The sequence below is a fragment of the Acomys minous genome (genome assembly GCF_964271855.1).
Source record: "Acomys minous genome assembly, chromosome: 3".
NCBI classification, from domain to species: domain Eukaryota; kingdom Metazoa; phylum Chordata; class Mammalia; order Rodentia; family Muridae; genus Acomys; species Acomys minous.
The window spans coordinates 76,916,403-76,936,169 of record NC_140485.1 but is presented as its reverse complement, the minus strand read 5'-3'; the positions used below and the strand labels follow the sequence as shown (position 1 = coordinate 76,936,169).

Here is a 19,767-nt window from a genome sequence, read left to right as displayed (position 1 = left end):
GCTCCAAGAGAGAACACGCCAAGGAGATGGTCAGGGAAGGAAGAAGGTAGCTTGTTTGTCCTGCTGTTGCATCCACTGTGTCTGCTGTTGCTGGACCACTAGATATCCTGATGACTGAGATTGGTATTGCCCCAAAGAACCCGACAACCCTAACAAGCCAGAAGTAGCTAAAGAAAACTCCGCTCCCTCTCCTCACTAACCTTCGTCCTCTCCTACCTAGGGTTAGAAGGTTAGAAAGGAGGTAGAGGCACAAGAATCTATACTAAAATAGAGTTTAAAAGGGTACAGCAAGCGGCACCCAGACCTGGCCAGGCATAATGGGAAACTTGGTTTCTAATGTCATAGAGAGACAGCAGGTTATGAAGGAATGAAAATACTGTTTCACGATGTCAGCAAAACATTTATGGTGGCTTCTCTTGCTAGGTTCTCTCCCACTTTGCTCCCAGAAAAGATTTTCTGCTTTTATTTTGTCTTTGTCTTGTATTCAGTTTTTTTTTAAAGGTTGGGAGAATTGCTGAAAACTCAAAGTGTCATTCAATTCTCTTGTTTTGGAAAGGATTGCAGAGTTGGTTGTGCAACAAGAGAGTTTTCTGGTCAAGATGGAAGCATTTGGGAAGCAAATAGAGCCACTGATAAAGGAAAACAAAAGGGTTCACACCTGGTAACTGAGTTTCCCACTCTTGCCTCCCTGCTCCATGAACTTTCACTGCCAGGTGTGCAGAGCCCCTGCAGGAGGCAAGGGGCCGGGTAGAGCAGGAGGCTGCACAGGGCAAAAGGGTTAATCCTGAGTCAAGGGCACCTCCCTAGGAGTTGCCTGGGATTACAAGGTTACCAGCAGCTTTCCCAGTAATTGTGCAGTACATTCCTGCTAATGATGTTGGTCATGAATGATAACATAGCATTTAATAGAAATGTTGGATTTAAAGTGTTTTAAAGAGTCCATTGTTTTTTGTTTTTTTTTAAAGAATGCATTCCCCATTCATTAAACAAATATTAAGTAACTGGGCTATCCAAAATAGAATTATTCACTGGGCAGTGGTGGTGCATGCCTTTAATCTCAACACTTGGGAGGCAGAGGCAGGTGGATCGCTGTGAGTTTGAGCCAACCTGGTCTACATAAGCAAGTCTAGGACAGCCAAGGCTACACAGGGAAACCCTGTCTTGAAAAACCAATAAATAAATAAATTAATTAAAAAAAAAAGAATTATTCACCAAGATTGGAAGGTACTGGTGTCAGTTGTGCTAGAAGCTGGCCAGCAAGTACAATGGTTATTGTGATGGAGGAACAAAGCCATGAAAACAGAACAATAAAATATAGCGAGGGAAATAAGTGTTGTTAAAGATAACTGCTTGGTGAAGGACGTTATGCTGACCTACAAGAACAAATTCAATCCAATGATGCTGTGACAGAACAATGTCACTTGGCAGCTTTAAGAGCTTGGGGTATGGTTGAGGAGCCAGGGAAAAATCCACCTCATTTACTAAAATACTACAAGGCTCTGGAGAAGCCTTCACAGACTTCTTACAGAGATGGCTTAAGCTGTAAACAAAGCTGGATCAAACCCTGATGCCAGCAGGTGTGGATAGAGACCTTGGCATTTGAGAATGCAAACACTGAATTTAAGAGAGTGATTAGGCCATTAAAGGCAGGAGCAGAACCAATAGATGAATGGACAAGAGACATCACTGATATTGGCTCTCATGAGTATCATAGGATAAGCCATAACTAAAGGTCTCAGATCTCAAAATACTCACTGCTTTAACTGCGGTGAATTTGGCCATTTACAAAGAAACTGTAAGGCTAAAAGCTTCAGAGCTCAAAATGGAAGGTACATTAACTCTCAGGAAAATAGTACTTTTACTTGTAGACATGAACAAGCAGTTTCTGGCAGCAATGGAATGCCCAGGTTTTCCAGCATTTCTACAAATGCTGTGGTAAAAAAAAAAAAAAAAAAAAAAAAGCACTGGATTAATGAGGACAGATCCAGGAGGAACATACAAGATAACCTCTCGTCATCAGGAAACGAACTGAGGGGCCTGTCATCTTGAGGCCCCGCAGCAAAAACTATCAGCAGTTTTCCTTTATCCAGCCAGGAGGCAATGAGCACGCAGGGAAACCACAATTAAGTTGATGCCTTTCACCTGCTCAAACATAGAGCAGAAAATTATCTTTAGCAGATTTGTGTACCCTGCATATTCCATATATATGTTAATGCAGAAATGTATGCATAATATTTCCTTTAAAAGTTTGTTTATTTTCAGAACAAAAGACCAGACAACAATGAAACAAAAATGAAGAATTTGAATCCAGGTCAATTTCAAAAGGGCTAGCCCAGATGATTCCACAGAGACTGGACAGAAAAAGATAGAGTTAGCTTTCCCAGGAGTTGGCCAACACACCAAATTTTCTTAGGGTACCCAAAAGATGTCTTTGCCTCCAGGCAGCAAGAAGCAATTTTAAGAACATGACACCCCAATTGCCAAGAGGTGTGGTGGGTACTTTTGGTAGTTTGTTAGGTTATGGATGTTTGTTGTCGTACAGGAGGCTTAGTTGTAAGTCGTTATTGGTCATGGTCAGGGAGGAAGCAAAGCAAATGTTAAAATCAGGGATTGCTTCCTTTTAACCCTCTATCTTTTTTTTCCTCTCATTTTTCTCTCATATCTAGTGTTAGGGGAAAGGAGGGAAAAAGAGGATGATAAAAGAAAAAAAAAGGGGGGGGGAGTAGAATATAAGGCGATAGGATGAAAAGTAGATTATTGAATCTACTATTCCCCAATATTTTACATTGGTATAGGTTATTGTATATTGATAGAAATTTAAGATTATTGTGTTCAACTCTTGCTTATGCAACTCATTTATTGTATATTGATAGGAATCTAAGGCCATTTTGTTTAACTTTTGCTTAATGTATTGTACATATGCAACTCACTTGAAAATGTGATGTAAAGGTCTAGTCTTATGAAAGCTACTATTGCAAGCTGTTTAGGATAATTAAGAAACGTATGTTAGTCACTTATAGAAATAAGCTTTATTTAGTCTCTTGTATATGTTTTCAAGGTTAAGTAGACAGAACATAGCTGGAAACAAATAATGTTTGTCTATTTAGATACAGTGAGCTATGGATATAGGTGATCTTCAAACACCTCAGAGAGCTACAGAATATGGCATTTAGAGATGTTTTAATAATAAAAGGCTTTTCTGACAGAAAGGCACATCTGCTCCTGGCAGCACCTCTAATCTACTTCAAAGAAGATGATGGGCATCAAAGAAACGAATGTGGCAAGATAGCCACTGGACAAAAAACTGTCCTCACTTCAGCTTGTAACAGCAGGCTGTCCAAACTGTTGACAAGCAGGACACGAGGAAATTGACTATCCAATTTTGCAGAGACTAAGTAGGCCAGTCTTTCAAAGCTCCTGCTTCACAAAAGTCTGTCAGATATTCTGGGCTCCTAGGTTGAAGGTTAGATGCCCCAACGACACAGAGAAACCTCTGGTGACAGTCCAGGCAGTCAGCTGTCTGTCATTTCTATAGTTCTGGAAGCTGCTTCCTCTACACTTTCTACATACTTAGGTAATATTATTTCTTTCTAAAGTCTTTGATGGGTTGAAGACTAGATAGTCATAGTCTTACTACAATTAAGCTTAGTTGTTTAGAAACTAAGACAATGTTTTAGAGTTAAATAAAAATAAAAGAGTACAAAAGTAGCACTACTAGAGTACAAAAAGTAGCACTACAGATATGCCAAAAGGAAAAGGCCCCTTCTCCTTCTCTGTACTGTCTTAAAGCCCCTCAAACTGAATGTCCCTTCTTTCTACTCCCTGTGTGTCTCTCCATCCATCGTCTAGACTTCCTCTCACTCTCTAGGGCTTTTTCCTATGTTCACTCCCTGTCAACTGGTTGCTTGCTCTGCCTCTTGACCTATGGTTGACTTTATTTAAACAAATAAAACCAAAGAAATAAATGAAACACAAATATAGAATATGAATACACATACACACACCCATACCCTGGGTGGTGATTTATGCTTGTAACTCAGCATTCAAAAGGCAGAAGAAACTGGGGAGTGGTGGTGCACCCTTTTAATCAAAGCAGTGATGAGGGAGGTCTCTGTGAGTTCCAGACTAGCCAGGCTATGCACAAAGGGTTCAATTTCCAGTACTGTGGTGTGTGTGTGTGTGTGTGTGTGTGTGTGTGTGTGTGTGTATCCAAACCACAGAGAGGGGGGGAGAGATACAGAGAGACAGAGACACACAGAGACAGTTAATAAAAATGAAAAGAAAATAATACCCATAGCCACCGAGGTTTTTGTTGTATGTATTCCTACTGCAGAGGCAAATTTATAATACTGTTATCTATTAGAAAAAGGAAAAGGCTTCAAATAACATCAAACCAAAACTCATTTCCCAAGACTCTTTGGGGAAAAAGGTAAACTAACCCTAAGACAAGCAGGGGGAGGAAAATCATAAAGATCCAAAGCAAAGATTAGTGAGAAAAAAAAAATCAACAAACAAACACTGGTTATTTGAAAAATAAAATCAACAAAACAAACTTCTAGCAAGTCCAAAAGGGAAGAGAGTGAGAAAAGGAGAGAGCAATATCACACATTAACAATAACGATAAAATCGAAGAGTAGGGCAGGTTTTGCAGACATCACAAGGATAACACAAGAATACCACAAATAACTTTTCAAATTACTCTGAAAACTCAGGTAGTAGTTGTCTGACTTTTATTACTACAACAAAATCTCAGAAGGCAGAGAATGCTCCTCTGCCACTCCAGTGAGGCTGTCCTCCATGATGGGGTGTGACTTTGCAGGGATTCTGCAGTTTCGAGATCACCCACGCCCTTACCACAGCCTGAAGGTCGGCCTTCACCAGTACTGTCTACAAAAAGGGCTGGAGCCATCACTGCAGCCCACACAGGTTTGCACACTATGGGTCCTGTGCTGCCTATGCTTAGGAACAAATGAGTCCAGCCATCACTGGGGATGTTTCTATCCTTGGCTCTCCATATCCTGTGCTCTGTCTCATTGTGCGCTTTCCAGTGTGGGCAGATACAGGGCACCTCTGTATGGCCTTCATATTGACAAAGGTCTTTGCAGAGAGATGAGATGGGAGGCCTGGCATGTCCCTGAAGACAGATGAAGATGAGCACAGCACAGGAATGCATTTACCGTATCCATGGGTACCCATAGGACATATCCACCATTATTTCTGTGCCAGCAGAGCTCTGAACACGGATTTGGAAAACTCTTATCCAATATCTAGCGGATTTCAGTAATCTCTCCATTTTTTTTTTCTTTCTGGTTTCTGCCTGTGGGGTCCAAGATTTTATTAAAGTTACTATGAAGAATCCCTGGGAGGAGATTTACAGATCTCCTGAATTTACAAAAGTAAAATGGGAGCATTATAAACAATTAGATTCTTTATCTTTTAGTAATTGTTTGAAGAATTACCATAACACTATAGGAGGAAGACATTCCAATGGGGCATTATTATTAAGTGCTTTCACATACATGAGTATAAATCCGTTGAGCCAGTAGAAGGAGAGCTTGCATAAAAACATTTTAATTAAAAAAGCTGACAATAGGGATGGAGAGATGGTTCAGTAGTTAAGAGTACTTGCAGTTCTTGCAGAGGACCGGAGTCCGGTTCCCAGCACCTACATCAGAAAGCTCACAAACACCTCTAACTCCAGGTCCAGGGCATCTTAACACTTTCTCTTGGCTTCTGCAGACACCTGCATTCATGTGTGTATATTCTTCCCTCCCCCAAAACACAGAAATAAAAAATAAATCTGTAAAAAAGGGGGAGGGGTTAACAATAGAAAGATTCACAGCAGGCAGATTTTTAATAGTAATTCAAATGCATTTACTACACCCTCAATTGGTACTCTTTTCGGACTTTAAATTCCATTTTCAAATTGTCAATTGTACACAGACAAAAAATGGACAGAAGCTCTGTGTGTGTGTGTGTGTGTGTGTGTGTGTGTGTGTGTGTGTGTGTGTGTGTTTCAAGACAGGGTTTCACTGTGTAGCCCTGGCTGTCTTTGACTTACTCTGTTAACCAGGCTGGCTTCGAACTCACAAAGATCTGACGCCTGTCTCTGCCTCCGGAGTGCTAGGGCTAAAGGTGTATGCCACCACTGCCCTGCAGAAGCTTTTTTTCCTTTAAAATAATGTACATTGTTATTTTGTCTGCATTTGTGAGAGGGTTGGATCCGCTGGAACTGAAATTACCTAGAGTTGTGAGCTGCCATGTGGGTGCTGGGAATTAAACTCAGTGTTCTCTGGAAGAACAACCGGTGTTCTTAACTGCTGAGCCATCTCTCTAGCCCCTGGAGAAACTTTTAAAATAAGATTTCTTTCTTTTATGTATGAGTGCTCTATCTGTATGTACACCTGCATGCCAGAAGGGGGCCTCAGATCCTAGATGGTTGTGAGCCAACACGTGGTTGTGGGGAATTGAACTCAGGACCTCTGGAAGAGCAGACAGTGCTCTTAACTGCTGAGCCATCTCTCCAGCCCCCTGCAGAAACTTTTAAACAAAGAAACTGCATTAAGCACTGGAGAGGTGGCTCAGTGGATAAAGCATTTACTGTGCAAGCAAGAGACCCCGAGTGTGAATCTCCAACACCACACAAAGCTGCCTGAACGGACTCTTAGTGATCCTACAGTGAGCTGGGAGGTAGAGAGAGAAGCCCAGCTAGCCCAGCCCATACATGGTGGTAAACAACGAAAAGGCCCTGATGCAAACCACAAAGACTCCTATCTCAGTCAAGGTGGAAGACAAAGACTGTCACCTGAGAGTGTCCTCTGACCTCCACATGTATGCTTGGCATCAACATACAAATTCACACACATGAATATGCACACATACACCATACACAAAGATTAAAAATCTACAATTTATAGGGGCTGGAAAGATGGCTCAGAGGCTAAGAGCATTGTCTGCTCTTCCAGAGGTCATGAGTTCAATTCCCAGCAACCACATGGTGGCTCACAACCATCTATGTCCTCTAATGCCCTCTTCTGGCATTCAGGTGTACATGTAAATAGGGCACTCATATACATAAATTACAAAATAAAATTTAAAAATTGCATTTATAAATGAATTAGAATACAGCAAATCTGCAGTTACAGACTCACCATTCATGTTGTTCAACAGAGTCCCACTTCAGTTGCTAATAAAAGGCTATACAACTAAAATACACACCTTGAGAGGCCAACTAGCTTGTTCTGGCTCATACTTCTGGAGGTACAAAATCTAGGATCTGTGCTAGGTGAAGTCTTCTGGCTAGCAGTGTCCCTGAAGTGGTACAGGCATCATACAACAGGAGACAGGGAATGCATGTGTGTACTTGTCTGATATTCTCCTTATTATATAAAGCTACTTTAATCAGGGGAGCTCCTTAATTGTTAATAATTCCAGTTGCTTCCAAAAGCCATCTCTCTAAATGCCAGTGTCCACTCTCTCAATGCCCCACAATGGAGACAAAGTTTCAATGCACGAAGCACTAGAGGACCCCCAAACCATAGCCAAATCACAGCAAAGACAAAATGGCTTAAATCAAATCATTAAAATGACATATTAGGAAAGATTACTGGAGATACCTTGCAACTTTTGTGGAAAACAAGTTTGCCATTTAAAACTTCATCAAAAAAGAAAGAAAGAATCTACTGGCAAATTCTAACCAGCAATAGAGACAAATGACACTAATTCTGTACAATGTAGAAAGAGAAGAAGAGGAATTCCTTTCCATCTTCTGAAGTCAGTAGGACAATACTACCAAAACCAAAGACAACACGAAACAGTAATAAAACTAAACACTAAGGTCAGGGTTAGGCTTCGGTGGTGCTCACTGTTAATCCCAGCACTTGGGAGGCAGAGGCAGGCGGATCTCTGAGTTTGAGGCCAGCCTGGTCTACCACAGGTTCAACCCCTGGGTCCTACATGGCAGAAGGGGAGACCTAACTCTGAAAAGAGGTATTATGACCTCAAAATGTGTATGTGCACACAAACATGTGCACATATATACTCAGGTACACACAAAATAAGCAAGCATTAAAACATGTAAAGGTGTTTAAGGCAGGAGAGTTGCTGAAGAAATGGCTCAGTGAGTAGAGGTGCTTGCCACCAAGCCTGACAACCTGAATTCCACCCCCAGGATCCCCATAGTGGAATGGAGAACCAGCTCCTGCAGGTTGTCCTCTGACACCCACAGGTGTGCTAGGTAAACCATACACACAAAATTAATTAATGTAACCGGCAACAACAAAACCCTAAAGATAATTTCCTTTATGTCTACACACACCCAAGTTCTAAACTTGGCAGTACACATCAAAGGGAATTGATTTCAGAGATACAAGGCTGGCTCGATATTTGAAAACCAACCACTAGAATTAATGTTACAAGGGTGAAGAGGTTAAACTGCATAATAATGTTACCTCCCTCTTCCAGACCTCTTAATGATGACACGTCCTAGGCGTCAGCCTCTTTGTGTACTTTCTCCCTTAGGACTCCTACATTTTTATCTGTAACCCAGAACTTGCCCTTGAGCTTAAGACGGTTAAATCCAATTGCCTATGTGTCTGTATAAATAGTCCTCTGTACCTGGGAGCCCCAAAGCACCAATTCAACCAAGCACAGACCAAAAATGCTTGGTAAAAACAAAACAAAACAACAACAACAACAAAACCCAACAACCCAAAACACAAAAACCCTGTGATTGTACTGAATATGTACTCTACTCTGCTCCTTAGTGCCATCTGTTCCTTAAAAGCTGTGCAACAGGGCTGGAGAGCTGGCTCAGAGGTTAAGAGCACTGATTTGCTCTTCCAGAGGTCCTGAGTTCAATCCCCAGCAAGCACACAGTGGCTCACAACCATCTATAATGTGATCTGACGGTCTCTTCTGGCCTAAAGATGTACACGCAGGCAGAGCACTGCATACATAAACATGAATCTTTAAAAAAAAAAAAGCTGTGCAGCAATGTTTACACATCCTTTACAGTGTACTGCATATAACCTAAAGATGATGTGGCACCTGTGTGTGTGCTGGGGTGCATATGCCCTAGAGCCAATCCCCCAGACTCTGAGCGGTGATTGGTGGCTGTTCCTACATAAGCATTTTCAATCAAACACTCTACTGTTTCATGCCCAAACCTGCTCTTCTTTCTCCCTCCCCACCCCCACCTCTCTTTAAAACAGACACTCCATTCTCCCAGTCCCTTAGATAAGTATTCCTGGGGCCACTTCCACCTTTGTCTTCTTTCAAATCCAAACCCAGTCTTTCAGCAAATCCTGTATTCTCTTTCTTTAAAATATCTCCATATTCTGTCCCTTTTCTCCACGGGTACAATCCCGGGCTGAGTCATCCTTTTACTTGGATTACTACAACAGCTGACAAACCGGTCTTCCTTGTACTCTGACTGTCTCCTTCACCACAGCCTTCCTTATGTAAGCAAATGTAGCGACTGTACAGTGCAGTAAGAATTAAACGCTCTGCCTTCACTTGCTACTGTGCGCTCTGAGAAACACCAGACCTTACTTATGCCTCCATGTGCCCAGGTGACATGGTCCCTCTGCACTCCCCTGGCTTCATCCCTAGCTACCCTTCTGGTTTCTACCACTCTGGCATACTATCTTTTCTATTCCACAACACTGCAAACCAGGGCTCGCAGCTGGTTTTCTCACTACCTGGAAAGACAGCTTACGTCTTGTTTTCTAAGTCTCTGCAAGCGACCTAATGTTACTTTACCCTCTCTGAAGGCATACATAACACACTCCTATGTGACCAACGTACATATATCTCAACCCCACCCATTCTCCACCTCCCTGATTTCCTGGATTTTCATGCAAAGCTGTCATCATTTTTGACTCATTTTTTATACTTTGCATGCCTGTTTCTCTATCTATCTAGCAGAAGGCAAACTCCCAAGGACATAGGCAGTTTGTCTGTTTGACCAGAACAGTGCTTCAGACACAGGGGCTCAAAAATTATTTACTATGGGCTGGAGAGATGGCTCGGAGGTTGGGAGCACTGACTGCTCCTCCAGAGATCCTGAGTTCAAATGCCAGCAACCGCATGGTGGCTCACGGCCATCTATAATGAGATCTGGTGCCCTCTTCTGGCATGCAGGTGTACATGCGGGCAGAGCATTGTATACATAATAATAAATAAATAAATCTTTTAAAAATTATTTACTAAATGAAGGAACCTTTGGTTAACATATGAAGAACTTAGGATCAGGCAACCATGAAATAGCTTTGCTATTTCCTGGCTATGCCCGAGCAAGTCTGGAAAGGCTACTCATCCACATTTTACGTGTTCTTACTATCAGTGATGGCAATCCCACTCCAGAGTACTGTTGGCAAGGACTGAAATTTAGAAGTAGTAATGTGCTGATACGCAGACTTGGTATGTGACAGTTACTCAGTACTCAGCAATTGTTTAGAGGAGCTCTGGAAAGCCACACTAGCTTAAAAGCTGCAGCTCATAATCAGGAGTAGGTGCTGACTTTTATGTTAATGAACTCGGCTTTGATCCCAGATGCTGGGGCACATTAAGATACACTCTCTTCACTCAGCCCTTAGCCATGTGATCTTGGAACTTGTGTGATCCTCATTTGTTAAACCGCGTGAATATACCTCATAGCTTTGAAAAGTGTCGAGCACACAGCAAGTTCTCATCGCGCTACGATCATGATGTAGTTCAGGTGAAAAGTCAAAGCGTGTATACTAAAGAACAGAGCAGTTAAGAAAACCAGGCTTTACAGGAATGTCTCCTGGGCTGGGCTGGGCCCACAACTAAGAAGTTTAACAACGGCCAGAAAAGCTGTGAGTGTGTGTCGTGCGCACGTTGGAGGTACAAGCATTGAGGCCAGGGGAGGATGTCAGGTGTCCGCTCAATCATCACTATCGATCTTACTCCTCTGCGACTGAGTCTTTCACTGAACCTGGAGTTAAGCTGGCAACCAGCAAGCTCCAGCGATCCTGTCTCAGCGCCAAAGCACTGGAGTTAACAGACCTGGCTCGCCAACTTGGGCTTTTTAATGATGCGATGGGAACTCAAGTCCTCATTCTTACACAGTAAGCACTCTTAACTCTTGGAGCCATTTCTCCACGTCCCTCAAAAAAGTGTTTTTCAATCGAGGTCAGCAGACGCACTGGGAGGGAAACAGGACGTAACTCCACGATTTAAGGAGAGTCCAGTACACAAAGATGTGTTTTGTGACAAAGACTAAACCACAGAACTGGACGTGATAAGGGTGGTCCTGGAGGCTGCGCGGTTTCACCAGGTGAGAAAAGGGACATCACTTCTGAAGCCAGAACAGGGGCCAAGGAGGTCTGCAAAGGGTAAGTGTCTTGAAGGAGCGCGGGGGAGGGGTGGCGGGCACTAGGCATGGAGGGACAGTGTGGCCTGGGCCAGCCACTTGAGCGACGCGGCCTTTCCCACACCCAGGTCCCTAGCTTTCTGCCTCAGTGTCCAAGATCAGCTTCAGGACGCTCCTAAGCCGCTGAGCTCCCTCTCGCTCGCGCCACTCTTACCTCGTCTTCCAGTCTTTCCCTCACTCTCCCGCCTTCTGCACCTCTAGACGGAAATGACGAATAAGAAGAGCGCCGCGCCGTGCCAGAAAGGTTCTGCCGGAGTGGGAAAAAGGTTCCGGCAAGCCTCACTGCGCCGGCGCGCGGGCGCGAGCGTCCAAAGCGCCTTTCGGTGCCTGAAGACCTGGATTTGTTCCCTCCTCCTGCCCCGTTCGAAGTCCTCTCAGCGAGGCCAAAAGAGACTGCGGCTTCCTAAGGATAGTTTTCCTCCGGCTCCGAAGCCTCTCGGCACCCTGTTGTGGCCCTTGCCCTCTGACCCCGTGGCGGCGGGGTGAGAGGTCGGGTGGCCATCTTGTGGCGGCGGCGCGGGCGGCTGTTACTGCGGCGACCTATCCCCTCCCCCTCCGCCTGGTACCCCTTAGCTGTCTGTCAGTCAGCGGAGAGTCCTGCAACCTGTCAGGAGAGGCCTGGGCCGAGTGCGGTCGCTCTCCCCGTCTCATCGGGCGGCCCAGGCCGCCCCTCACCACCGCCACCATGTCCTCCTTCTCAGAGTCGGCGCTGGAAAAGAAGCTCTCAGAGCTGAGCAACTCTCAGCAGAGCGTGCAGACCCTGTCCCTGTGGCTCATCCACCACCGCAAGCACGCAGGACCCATCGTCTCCGTGTGGCACCGTGAGCTCCGCAAAGGTGAGCACCCCCAACCCACCCCTGTGCTCGCCCATGCTTGTCCTCGTCCACTTTCCCATACCCCTCAAGCTTCTTAATTAAGCGTTGCTTTGCAGACCTGGGTCTCTGATTGAACTTCTGAGATTGGAGACGGTGTTAATCCCTTTTCTTGGAGAGGGAAACTGAGGCCCAGTAAGGTATGAGCTACTACTACTCAGCTGAGGTTCCAACCACCCAGATCCCCAGACTTGAAGTCAGTAAGCTGCTTTCTTCCTCGGGCTCCCTGACACACTTGGCGACAGTTGTTTGGTTGGGTTTGGTTTAAATCTTGACTGTTCTTGACGCTGGAAGACATTATGCACCTGACCAGTAGTCTCTGGTCAGACTGCCTACACTGACAGACCTGGTGCAAGCACTACAGGGCACGTTTCTTCCATGTTCCCGCGTCTGTGCGTTATATGTAAAACAGACACAAAGTGACCTGTACTTTGAGGTAACTTTACTCCATGTTAGTTACTAGCCATAGACTTGAGAACAGCCCTGTAAATCGGGTAGCCTTCTGCACCTGCCCCCAAATTCAGACTCGGGATCTGCCATTCACTCAGCTCTGCCTGTTACTTACCAGGCCCTGTGTTGGATACTTAATAGCAGGATGTTTCTGGCAGTTATCTGGAAGCTAAGCCTGTCTTTGTCACTTACCCCAACAGCTTAACCTCTGTGTCCTTTCATGTTTCCTTCTATAGAAAGTGGAGATGGCCGTAGTTTATGTTACTATGGCTCTATCATGTGCCAGCCACTATCTTTATGTAGGCTGCTTTTGTTTTTGTTTTAAGGTAGGGCCTCGCCATTTAGCCTTCACTGGCCTGGAACTCCCTATGTAAACCAGGCTGGCCTCAGAGATCCACCTGCTTCTGCCTCCCAAATGCTGGGATTAAGAGGGTGTGCCACTATACTGAGTGGTTCTTTTCATTGTTTTGTGGTTTTTTGTTTGTTTGTTTTTTTTAATTCCTGGGGCCTTTGAAGTAGGAATTTTACAGATGGGGAAAACCCAGGGTTCAGCAAAGCAGCTGGTGGTAAGAAGCGGGAATAATCCAGTGAACACGTAAGCGTTCTGTGGGCACAGTGCAGGCGCTCAGTAGAAGTGGTGGGTAGGACTGTTGGCTGCCCAGCGTGCGGCCTGGTCTACGCCTTGCTGTGAAGCAGCTGGCCGCGACGGTGCTCACTCATCTGTGCTGGGCTCCTTCGCAGAAGGCTGAAGAATTGAAGTTTAGTGGGAAGTAACTTGCTGCGTGCCTCTACTCTCTGAGCGTCACCCTTTGTGGTCATGAGGAAGCTGAGGTGGAGAATGGTAGACAGAGCATTTGAACTGGGGCGGCTGCCCGGCGGGCACCAAATCTAGCATTGTTTCAGGAGACTGCATGCTAGACCTCTGGCAGAGCCTCCCAGTGTGATTTGCTATACTGAGACAGGAATCCCTTCAGCCCTCTGGGGCTACCAGTCTGCTGGGCCAACCAGGTATCTACAGCATCTCTGGAGACAGGAGAAAACTGTCGGCGTCCTCTGCTGAATTCCCTTTGGCAGAATCTCTCCATCATCTTGAAATTGCCAGCCCGTCTCAGACTTCTTTTGTGAAGCCTTCCTTCTCAGTTCCTCACCTTACCCTATTTGAGTTCCTGAAAAATAGCAATTTAGAGAATATTTTCATCGCTGAAGCTCTTCTGTCTCTAGCTTTATCTGGTATGGCCTCATGTAGTAGGTAGTGTGGCATTCTTACCGCCATTTTATAGAGGATAGAGATGCAGCAAGGCCAAGGACTTGTTCAGGGTGCATCTAAGACATGGGCCCAGGGAGGACTGATACTCAGACTTAGACTTTTTCAAGTACCTAGTGCCTCAGTGATCTTAATGTGTGGTGCTGTCCCCTGCGAGTACTCTCTTCCATCCCATCATGCCATTTACCTTTACTTCATTTTTAGGTATGTCTTTTTCACTAGTTTTGTTTTGATCAGGGCCCTCAAATGCACTTAGAATTGTGTCTATTATGCAGTTAAAAATTAGTTAGTAGTTTAGTTGTGCCTCTGATGCTTCATATTTGAATAAAGGATCTAAACAGCATTGGTCCTAGTATCTGTGGCAGTCTCAGTATTGTAGACTGTGGTTTTCACAAGCTAGCCACTTATTACATGTGGCTTATAGGCATTTACAATGGCGGCAAAGGAACTACACTTTTGATATAGAATCGAAGGTTCAGTTCCTTGGTTTTCTTAGCTCAGTCAAGTGTTGGCTGGCCACCATGGCTGATGGCTATCAGGTTGCACCTTGCAGAACTAGAGTTCCTCCCCAAGCCTCGAGATACGTGTTCATCTCCTATCCGGCTCCCTTGTGAACTAAAAATGTCCCTATACTAAAGTAGAAAAGATTTTGTGCGCTGACATTGAAACTGACTAGCCCTTGTGATCTAGTCCACCCTGTTTTTGAAAGTGGCCATTTGTATCTATGAAGAAGTTGTTTCCCTGTCGAAGGCATTACCACTGTGTTTGAGTTGTCCTCAAGGTACTTACAGGATTTATAAAGATTATTTCCTCTCATTTAAGAATTGTTTCTGTTAGCTGGGCATAGTGGTACACACCTATAATCCCAGCACTCGGGAGGCAGACAGGTGGATCGATCTGAGTTCAAGGCCTGGTCTACAAAGCAACTCTAGGACAGGCAATGCTACACAGAGAGAGACCCTGTCTCGAAAAACCAAAAAAAAAAATTGCTAGAAAAGAGCAAGAAAATTGTAAAACAGAAGCAATTTTTTTTTTTTTTTTTTGGTTTTTCGAGGCAGGGTCTCTCTGTAGCCTTGGCTGTCCTGGACTCACTTTGTAGACCAGGCTGGCCTCGAATTCACAGCGATCCGCCCGCCTTTGCCTCCCGAGTACTGGGATTAAAGGCGTGCACCACCACGCCCGGCTTCTAGCAATTATTAATCGGTCCTTTTAGACTATAAGTAGAACTTCTCTCCTTTATAGAGTAGTTTGGTATTGCAGGGTTATTAGATGTTTGCTTTATTTATTATTTATTTGTTTATTTGTTACATTTGAGGCAGGGTCTCACTATGTAGCCCTGGCTGTCCTGGAACTTGCTATGTTGACCAGGCTATCTTCAAACTCCCAGAGGCCTGCTTGTCTTTACCTCCCAACTGTTAGCCCACACCTGGCTAAGATGAATTATTTTTTAATGTTTTTGTTTGTTTATTTGCTTCTTACTGTTGGCCACAATGTAGGTAAATAGTTCTTTTTTCCAGAGTACTTTGTAGCCTTTCTCTACACATCAGAAAATTAGCCAGTCTTTTAAATTTTACTCAGCAACGTGTTCTACTGGTTTGGAATGGGCTTTGGTAGGAGGTGGAAAAATACATTTTGTCATATTGTTACCCAGAGTTGAAGTAGCGGGATGTGTGTACTTTATGTTTGGCTATGTCACAGTGCCTCTACACACAGGGTACTTATATTGCTCTTTTAGGATGCCTAGTGTGCTGTAGGCCAGAAGAAAGCACTGAATCCCCTGGAACTGTAGTTAATAGATGGTTGTGAGCTGCCATGTGGGTGCTGGCAACCAAACTTTGGGCCTTTAGAAGAGCATGGAGTCTGCCCTTTTTTTGAGACAAGGTCTCACTCTGTAGCCCTAGCTGGGAACTGGCAGAGATCTGCCTTCCTCTGCCTCCTAAGTGCTATGATCAAAGGCTCTAGGAGTGATTTTTTTTTAATCAAAATAATAGTTTGTTATTATTTCTTTAAAAATTATAAAAAGAAAAGCTGTACTAACCCTGATCTGAGTGACCACAGCATATATGTTGAGTTTGGGTTACATAATTAGAAGTAAGAACTAAAAACTTTTAATATGTTTAAGTAGAGTGTTCAATTCCTCTTGTATATTTTTACTCATTGATTTTCTTTTAATTTATATGACATTTTAATTGCATCATTTTAAAAATTAGTTCTTTTTTTAAATATATCATTTCCCCTTCTTTTTCCTCCCTTCAAACCTCATATACCCCTTCTTGCTCTCTTTCAAATATATAGCCTCTTTTTTAAATTAATTGTTACATACCTATATGTATATGCATATATATTTCTGAATATAACCTGCTGTGCTAAGTCTTTACACTGTCACTTATATGCATGCTTTCAGGACTGACCATTTGGTATTGGATAAACAATTGGTATGTTCTTCAGTGGGGAAGACCGTTTCTTCTACTCTCAGGATTTCTTAGTTGCCTGTAGTTCTTTGTGTAGGGTCAAGGAATCATAGTCTTTGCTCTGTCCATGTTAGCTCATATGGTTAGGCAGTCATTTTGGTGATACTTTTTCTTAAAAGCTTTCCACCCCCTCTCTGGATCCCTGAGCCTCAGGTGCAAGGGTTGTTTTGTACATGTATTCATTGGGACTGGGCTTCACAACTGCATTTTGATTGGTTGTGGTTTTCTGTACCGGTCTCCATCTATTGCAAAGAAAAGTTTCTTTAGCTGGATACAGTGGTGCACACCCATAATCCCAGCCAGCACTTGGGGAGGCAGTGACAGATGGATCTCTGTGAGTTCGAGGCTAGCCTGGTTCACAAATCGAGTCCAGGACAGCCAAGGCTACACAGAGAAACCCAGTCTGGAAAAACAACAACAACAAAAGTTGTTTTTTAATGGGGGTGAGGAATACACTTATCAGGCACTGGGGAAGGATGTACAGCTCTACAAGTCTTTTTTGTTTTTTGTTTTGTTTTATTTTGTTTTCGAGACAGGATTTTCTCTGTGTAACAGCCCAGGCTGGCCTTGAATTCAGAAAGCTCCCTGCCTCTGCCTTCCAAGAGCTGGGATTAAAGGCATGTACCACCACGCCCAGCTTTCTACAAGTGTTCTTAATTGCTGAGCTATCTCTCTAGTCTTTTGCTATAATGCCACATTTGTAACAACAGCAAGACACTGTATCAACTATATTTATTTGAGACAGTCTCAGTATGTAGCTCTGACTGCTTAAGAACTTGCTAGCTCTAAGAAGACCAGGATGACCTCAAACTCAGAGATCTACCAGCCTCTGCCTTTCCATTGTTGGGATTAAAGGCATTCAATATCTCCTTGTCTAATTCTGTGAGCATTCCAGGATATAGTTTAAATTATAATGTACAGGTAGGCATATTGAGACCTGTCTCAAAACAAAACAAAAACTACAACATGCTTTTAAAACCCTGTTTTCAATTTGGCTTATTCTGAGTAGCTGAGTTTTAAAATGTCAGATCTTTGGCCTGCTGTGCTTTTTAAGAAAGTTTTTTTGTTTTTGCTGTTGTTATTGTTGTTGCCTTTTTTATTTTTTTGAGAGCAGTGGAGCAAAGACTAGGTACATAGTTGTTTAAAAATTGACATAAATGCTGCTAGAATTTTCTATTCAGCATTGAAGAGAACTTAGTGTTTTGAAACATCTTGTTATATTTATACTTATTTCTTTTAAAAGAAAACTAGGACCCAAAGTGCTAGTGATATAACTTTAGGATTGAGAACTTATGTGCATAGAAGCCAGAAAATTCAGTAATATCCCCCCAGGCAACTGTAACTCAGGTGTATTTCATGAAACTTTTATGGTTTAATATATGAGACCATACAGAGTAATAGAAAATAGTACATTTTGTATATGTAACAAAGACGAATTATAGGTTTTGTGGGAGTTATAATTTTGCATATTCAGATTTGAGATGTGTATAAATTTTCAGCAATAATGCAGCTCTTCTGCATGTTTGTGTTTGAGATAAGCATTCCTTAGTGTATCTAGAGAATCATCTGGACTGTAGAGACAGTGTCATTGGCTGACCATGGTTAGTCACATCTCAGAAAGTCTGTTGCAAGATTATCCTTCAAAGTTGAAGCTAAACTCAGTGTTCACTCTAGAACATTTGGTCACCAAGATTGTATTAGAAGGAGACATCCTCACAGTGCAGTGAATAAACACCTTGGCTTAGCATCAACAGCTTATCTTTATAAATTTTCATTGAACTATCTTCATTTTTGTTGCTAATTAATTAATTAATTACCCTGGATAAAATGAAATGAAGCTGATGTTTTTCATTCCCTCCAGCCACCCCCCCCCCCCCGGAAATTGTATTCCCAGATGTGCGAGTTAAAGACTTCAAGGGGTTTGTGCTATTCTATTGTTTTATTCAGACACTCACTTGACTCTGCGAGGAAACAACTCACCTTAGTATTCTTTTTGTGTGTAGGCAGTGTGTATGTTCTCACACTTGCTTGCTGTGTGCAGGTAAGAGGTTAATGTTTAGACACTATCCACCTTATATAGTGGGGTAGTGTTATAATGAAGGAAAAATCCCAATCGTTGGGTTTTGCCAGTGAAGACTCAGGAGCTAGATGCTGGTATGAAAACTTACTAGCTCAGAAAGGCAGAGAAAACACCCAGCTGACCTTCCTGCTCCACCAATGTCCCAGAAGGAAAAAGCCCTGCCTACTCAGCTAATGTCCAACTGAAAGTCCCTCTTTCCTACTTCCTGTGTGTCTCTATCTTTCCTCTGGACTTCCTGTCACTCTCTATGCCTTTTCCTATGTTCCCTGCCTGTCAACTGGTTGCTTGCTCTGCCTCTTGACCTATGATTGACTTTATTTATTCGTGTTTACAGAAAGCTCTTGGATTAAAGATGTGTGCTAGGGCTGAGCCACACCACAACTACCTGTTTAAAATACACAGAAAGTTCTTGCATTAAAAGTATGTGCTAGGATGCTGGGCATGATGGTGCACACATTTAATCCCAACACTTGGGAGGCAGAGACAGGTGGATAGCTGTAAGTTTGAGGCCAGCCTGGTTTACAAAGTGAGTCCAGGACAGCCAAGGCTACACAGAGAAACCTTGTCTTGAAAAACCAAGGGGGGAAAAGTATGTGCTAGGGTGAGCCACATAACAACTAGAAACAAGTTTTTCCAGTACACAGTCTCTAGGTTGCCAATATCCTACAACAGGGTACAATCTCTCACTTAAATCCAGAGTTCACCAATTAGGTGGGTTAGCTGCCAGCTTACCCCAGAGAACCCACCTCCACCTTGAGTTTTACTTGGGTTCTGGGCATCTAAATTCCTGACCTCATGTTTGTGTGACAAATGCCTTACCTGCTCATCTGTAATGTTCTTTAGGAATAGTCTCAAAATCATTAATTAGAATGTCTTTGCTGTAAATTAAATTGTCCTTTCTTTTTTTTTCCAGCCAAATCAAATAGAAAGCTTACTTTTCTGTACTTAGCAAATGATGTCATCCAAAACAGTAAAAGGAAAGGACCTGAGTTCACGAGAGAATTTGAATCTGTCCTTGTGGATGCTTTTTCTCATGTTGCCAGGTATGTTTTCTGTGTGTGGGGTTTATACATTTTCCACTTTTTTGTTCTGTTGATTTTGTGACAGCCTTTGTATACTGACAACTTTGTACTTTATAGAGTGTTCTGAAGGCCAAATTATGGTTTTTCTGGGCACTTAACTATCATCTCAGACATGTAAACATTTTGAAACACTAAAGAGATTCATTCTGG

At 43.1% G+C, this 19,767-nt stretch overlaps 2 protein-coding genes across 5 annotated transcripts in view; one reads left to right on the top strand and one right to left on the bottom strand.

Moving 5' to 3' along the window:
* The window catches only part of TTI1 (TELO2 interacting protein 1), a 58,934-nt gene extending 47,256 nt beyond the window's left edge, over positions 1–11,678 (bottom strand). The window contains exon 1 of one of the 4 annotated variants that reach the window (XM_084776774.1): positions 11,553–11,678. The gene's annotated coding sequence lies outside the window, so the exon portion shown is untranslated. The remainder of the gene's footprint in view (positions 1–11,552) is intronic. The other 3 variants (XM_084776775.1, XM_084776776.1, XM_084776777.1) reach the window with 3 other exon arrangements.
* A 26-nt stretch (positions 11,679–11,704) lies between these two features.
* Positions 11,705–19,767, top strand: part of RPRD1B (regulation of nuclear pre-mRNA domain containing 1B) — a 45,593-nt gene continuing 37,530 nt past the window's right edge. The window contains exons 1-2 of the mRNA XM_084776778.1: positions 11,705–12,234; positions 19,449–19,578. Of these exons, the coding sequence (XP_084632904.1) occupies positions 12,084–12,234; positions 19,449–19,578 (281 nt within the window). The 5' untranslated portion in view covers positions 11,705–12,083. The remainder of the gene's footprint in view (positions 12,235–19,448; positions 19,579–19,767) is intronic.